At 47.1% G+C, this 6,404-nt stretch overlaps 1 protein-coding gene across 2 annotated transcripts in view; it reads right to left on the minus strand.

Annotated features, from left to right (window-relative positions):
* Positions 1-4,034: 4,034 nt before the first annotated feature.
* The window catches only part of LOC125032903 (protein RRP5 homolog), an 11,155-nt gene continuing 8,785 nt past the window's right edge, over positions 4,035-6,404 (minus strand). For both annotated transcript variants that reach the window (XM_047624290.1, XM_047624291.1), the window contains exon 10: positions 4,035-6,328. In XM_047624290.1, the coding sequence (XP_047480246.1) occupies positions 4,343-6,328 (1,986 nt within the window). In that variant the 3' untranslated portion in view covers positions 4,035-4,342. The remainder of the gene's footprint in view (positions 6,329-6,404) is intronic.

Genomic DNA, 6,404 nt, shown 5'->3' on the forward strand with positions numbered 1-6,404 from the left:
ACAGCCCCGGGCTCTGATGGGATCTCGTACCCCATTATCTCCCACCTAGGACTAGCAGGTGAGCGTGCACTCTTGCAACTCATCAACAAGTCCTGGGAAACTTCCACTCTACCCCAGAGTTGGAAGAGGGCTACCATAGTTCCCGTCCCAAAACCAAAGGAGCCGGGGAAGTACCGCCCCATCTCTCTGCTCAGCTGCCTGGCCAAGACGGCTGAGAGGATGGTACTAAACCGGCTTCAATGGAAAACGGGACCCCCGCACGAACACCTTCACGGGTTCACAAGGGGCATGGGCACAGCACACAGCTTAGCCACGCTCTTAAGCACAATCAGCAAGGGCCCAGCTGTGGTGGTATTCCTTGACCTGGAGAAGGCTTTTGAACTGGCAAGTCCGCTTGCCATTCAGGAAAGCCTGATCCAGAAGGGAATCAGAGGAAAGCTCTTGGCTTGGATAGGTGACTACTTCAGGAACAGGACTGCCAATGTCAAATTCCAGGGTCACCTATCGCAGCACATGCCGCTCGAAAATGGAACGCCACAGGGTGGGGTTCTCAGTCCAGCCCTATTCAACACTTTAATGTCCTGCATCCTCAACATAAACCTCCCAGTGGGGTGCCAGATCATCTCGTATGCAGACGATCTCGTTATCACCTCCACTGGACCACGCAGCCAGAATAAAGCCCAGCGTTGTCTGGACCTCGTGTCAGAGGAGTGTTGTAGGACGGGACTAAAGATCTCTGCTGCCAAATCCAAAGCCATGGCTTTGAGACAGAGAGTTCGAGGCACAAGACTGAAAATCCAGGGAGTGGAATTAGAATGGGTCAAGGACTACCTATACCTTGGGGTAAGGATAGACCGGACCCTCTCCTTCCATAAGGAGGTCCAGTACCTGGTTGACCGAACCAAAGCAAGACTGTCTGTCATGAGAGCAATGACTGGGAGACGCATAGGGGCCAGACACAAAGTACTAAGATCATTCTATGTACATGCTGTCCGGCCCATTGTGGACTATGCCTCAGTCGCTCTAATTGCTGCAAAGAAAAAGCACACAGACAAATTAGAAACAGTCCAAAATGAAGCTGCCAGGATCATTCTGGGTGCCCCGAGGTGGACGAAGGTCCTCAACCTCCTGATGGAGGCAAACCTTCTCCCCCTGGACTCATGAATCGATCTAACGGCAACACAATTTCTGTCAAAGGTCATCCAGGCTCCCAGGAACACAAGCCTAAGACAAAAATTAATCAGATGCCTCGAACAAGACAACGAGCTCGTTGCAAACAACTCCTGGCTGTCTCATACAGCCAGGGTGTTGATACGCCATCAGCTCAAAGAACAGCTTCTTGCTAAGGGCATGGACTCCCCCCACCCCGACTTTGCCGAAGCCCCGCCGTGGGCACTGAGCCTGATAGAGTTCAACATAATGAACCTGTCAATGAAAAAGAGCCAATACCCCATGCCTAGCCTAAAGGCAGAAGCCCACAGGGTCATTGCAGCCATCACTCCTCCGGGTAGTAGAACATACTACACGGATGGATCGGTCGATCCCTTGAGCCACACTGCAGGCGCCGGCTTTGCAGCTAGGGATGCCACGCGATCCATGAGGGTAACAGACAACGCCTCCTCGCTACAGGCAGAGGCAGTTGCAATCATGGGAGCCCTAGGCCACGAGTCCCTAAGGGAAGGACACGTGGTCATACACACAGACTCCAGGGCAGCCATTGACTGTCTTCAGCACAGCTCACCCACAGACAACATCTACCTACTGACCACGATTCTCACAATGGCACAGAGAATTCTTGCTCAGGGTAGAAGAATTATCATCAATTGGGTCCCAAGCCACATCGGCATCAGAGGGAACGAGCTTGCTGACAGACTAGCCGCCGCTGGCAGGGGTATGCCCCCAAATCCCATGACGATAAAACCGAGCCGAAAATTACTTATGGAGAAGTGTGCCTTGGTCGGTCGTACCTTCCTACGGCAGCTCCACAGAGAGGAAACGAGAACCTCCCCCTCGGCCAGCTGGTACTCAGACGCCACAGGCTCTGAACCACTGGCACTCTCTGAAGTAAGCAACAGAGGTACCGAAGTCATTCTTCACAGAATGCGCCTAGGTTACCACTGTGCATGGCAGATTATCCCAACAATCGAACGCGATGAATGGTGCTGCAAGCACTGCGGCGAGCCGAACGCCACACTAGTCCACTACCTAGAAAATTGTAACCATACACAATTCCTGAGACATGGACCGCCCACAACAGCCGCCGTGTTGGTAAAGAGGCTATGCGAAATGCTTACACCATGGCGGCAGGAGCGCTTGCTGGCAATCCCGCCGCCACGGTAAGCACCGAGTGTCAGACAACTCAATGAGACAGCCGCAAAAAAGCTGACACAGGCCGGGCCATATCTAGAAGGCCCGGGCGAAGCTAGAACTTCGCAAACCAACCCCCCCCCCCCCCCCTCAATCTTTTTTTTTTTTTTCTTTCTTTTCTTTTTTTTTTTCTTTTACTTCTACGATAGTCACATGTAAAGTGTTATTCTTGAGCATGAAAATGCGAGAGAAAATGCTGGAAGAGAAAAATGAGTCAAGGTTTACATGCAACGGCCTACAGAGCAAGACGCGGAGGAGACCACCTGATTTTAGCTGCCTCGAACAGGAGGCTGGCTGCCCCTAGGTTCCCTAAATTGGAGTTTATTTTTTTATATGTGGGTGCAGACGCTTTTTTTAAATTGGTGCTTGACTCTGTTATTTTCTGCTATTTAGTCACGTTTTCTAGAGCTGAGAGTTTCCATCAGCTTCCATGCATTTGTCTATATTAATATTGAATTAGTGTCTGGTCCTAGCTGCCTTCTACAAAAGAAATAAAAGAAATATGGAGGCTACTCCAAAAGCGCCATTTTAAGGGAAAATAGCCTTTGCTTTATATGTATTTTTTTCCTCTCTCAATTGTCATTGGTGGGGAAAATTAAGCATGCCATAGTTATTTATGTAACACACACCAGCAGGCATTACTTACAATTTGTTTGGGATTTGTTTTAGTTGAATTGTTCCCCAATATCATATCTATCATTGTGGCGTCGGTGAAGGAAGAAGCTAATGTGTCTAGTCCGTGCCGAAAATCAAACAAGAAGTAAAGGCACTGGAGTTGTTGGTTAGGTGAGTGTGGCATTAAGATTATTATATTTATTGAAAATGTTCTGCCGCGTCAACATCTAAGGTCATTAGCGGCATATGTAGAATATAGTGATAGGGTGGGGTTTAGAGGCAAAGCCCCTATATAAGTTTCTTTTTTTTTCATTGTGGCGAAAAAGGTTAAAAAAAAAAAAAACGACTCCGAGAAGTGAACAGTGGAAGGGGATGAAGAAGAGAAGGAAAATATATAAATATAATAGAATATATAATTAGTTACATTCCATTTGTTACAATGGATAGTTTTGGTGTGACATACTGTCTGTTTAATTTTGCTTCTAAGCTATTCCCTGTGTGCAAGGAATGGCCGGGGTTACCATCCACTGGCGGCGAGGGATTTGAAAGCAGGTCAGCAAGATTGCTAGACGAGATCGCTACCGTGTCATCACACAGGAAAAGCGAAACAGAAAAGACCATGAAAATTTTGCTGAGACAAGCACTGAGGTCGAAGGCAAGGGTGATCCCTTAGATTGGACCTCAGTCCCCCCATCTCCCCCCCCCCACGACAACAACGAGCAAGGGATTGGGGGGGGATGAAGAATCCCATGTTACTAATGCACAAGATAGGAGATATATTACGGGATTTCACAACCATGAACAACTATTTATTTTTGAACTGTTTTGCTTTGAGCTAATCAGGTATTGGTAAGATTATTTTCCGTGCCATATTCCTCAACTTGTTTTGTTGAATCAATATTTTGCTGTGTAATCAAACAGCTAATCAATACTTGTCAACTGCTTCGTTAAAAATAATGGTTTGGGTTCAAATTTAAATATTCATTTCGTTGTAACAAATGAGCCAAATAATACTTATAAGCTGCCTTGATAAAGAGTGGAAGAAAAGAATATTGTAAACATATATTTTGTATTTTTGTGATAGTACATTGGGCATGCATTTCTCTTTTGTACAGAAATCAGCCGATACTTCACATAACAACAATTTTGGTATCTTGTAATCAATATATTGAAAAAAAATGAAGTTCAGGACGTTGTATTGGCTGCCCCGATGTACACTAGTGAACAGATGGGGGATTAATTTTTGTTTATCAGAATGGTGGATTTTGTGAGACAAAACTCCTGATATTTACAAATGGCCCACTGTGCCCGACCCCGGCGTTTCACTAGCGTCATCGGCGGGGGACTGGCACCCACGTCGTTACCCCTCTACTGGTTTCTGTCCTTTCTTGCCCTTCTTTCGTTTCGGTTTCTTCTTCTTCTTCTTCTTGGGTCCCTCTTCCTCGCCTGTCGTCTCCCTTTCTTCTCTCTTCCTCTTTGCCGCCTGAGATTTCCACTGATTCTCTATCTCCTCCCTTCGCTTGGCCTTCTTACTTTCTACCAGCAGCTTGGCGTATGCTTCTGCGACGTCCTCCGCGTCGCTTTCAATGTCTTCCACAGCTTCCTCGCTTTCACCTGCATCATCAGATGACAACTGCCACGAGGGTCCATCTGAAAGCAAGCTGGGTTCCGTGTCTTTGTCTTCGAATCTTCTCAAGACACCCACAACAATATCGCCATCAACATGCTCAATGGTTACTCTGTGCTCCTCTCCAACTTTATAATGCTCGTTCTTACTTTCAATATTCAATTCGTGTTCCAAAGGAGGCAAATAGGTTACAAGACCAACATCTCTTGACGTCAGCATGACCTTGACGAAGTTCTCTTGTACTTGAATGATTTCACACTTGGCCCTCCTTCCAAAAGCAACTTTAGGACTGTCCGAGGTCTTCAACTTCTTCACAACAAGAGGCTGAGAAGAAAGATCAACAGACCTTTTCTCGAAGTTCACATTCATCACACATGCATATAATTTTTGGCCAACGACGACGTTTCTGTAGGGACCTCGGTGGTCATTGCTGATAACACCCTGGATTTGGCTCCCTTTCATCTTCACGTGAAGGCCAAAGTCTGTGACCTCTGTGACTGTGACCCCCAATTTCCTGCCAATTTGGAGTTGAGCTAACTGTCTGTCAATAGCACTTCCTCTTCTCATGATGATATCCTCAACCATTTTCAAGTTGAGTAAACGACTATATAATGGCTGAATGCTATGCTGGACTGCCCTCCTTTGAACATTCCTGGTGTGCAGGCAGGAGAGAATCTGGCGTCCCATTTTGTCAACGCCTTCCGACTCCACCCACAAAGTCTGACCTGGATGCAATCCCACAGCTCTGCAGTCAATATATGGACTTTCATCCCCCAATTTCTTAAAGTGAATCAAATGCTTCTGTCCACATTCACCTGCTGGAATCTTGGCCAGTGCCCCATGAGCATATACCTTCTGCAAAACAGCTGGATATGGTACAGACTTCAAGAGCACCTCTTGCTCTTCTGGGGTGCTAGTGTTAATCCAGTTGTGCACACTAGTCTTTAATGACAAGGTGATGATTTCCTCCTCTATGGAAAAGACAACTGCATCCTTCACCTTATCTCCTTGCCTGAGCAGGGACTTCACAATGCCACACTTGGACACATCATCTAGCAAATGACCGACAGGGAGTTGTGCATCCACTTCGTGATCGGTCAGTGTCACAATAATCACTTTTTCCTGGATTTCCTTAATGACACCGTCAACCTTCTGGCGCATACTCACGACCTTTGTTGAAGGCTTCTCCTCGTTTGGCACCAAACCCCCGTCAATGCGCAGAGTCAGTGTCATATTCCTTTTCTCCGGCTCCACGTTGATGATACGGAACTTGACAACCTGTCCCAGAGTGAAGAGAGCATCCAGACTGGTCACCTTCCTTGAGGTGGCCTGGCTCTTGGGAACGAAGCCCTTCACATCGTTGTACATAGCTACCAGCAAACCAGATTGGTTGATGCGCACAACACACCCCTCTGACACAGCGCCCACCAGCTTGGGGTCATATTCCGAGATAATTGGGTGTGGGGAGTTGACCAGGAGCTTCTTACTTGTGAGGTTGATAATCTTCCTCTGGGGCACCACGTACGTCACACGGCAATCCAGCACTGAGCCAGGGGGATACTTTTTCTCTGGATTCTTTATCTGCGTGTCCGTCAGCATCAGGTAATCAATGTGGCCACTAACTGTCTTGCTGAGGGCCACTTGTGCCCCGTAGTCATTGTAGCCCTTGATGGTTGCTTTCAGTTTTGTGCCCACTTCCACCTCATTGTAGCCAAGCAGCTGGAAAGTAGGTAAGGGATGCATGTTGGTTATCTCTAGATTTGAAGTCACAAGTAATAATAAATATATATAAATA

Source organism: Penaeus chinensis, chromosome 15 (genome assembly GCF_019202785.1).
Source record: "Penaeus chinensis breed Huanghai No. 1 chromosome 15, ASM1920278v2, whole genome shotgun sequence".
NCBI classification, from domain to species: Eukaryota; Metazoa; Arthropoda; class Malacostraca; order Decapoda; family Penaeidae; genus Penaeus; species Penaeus chinensis.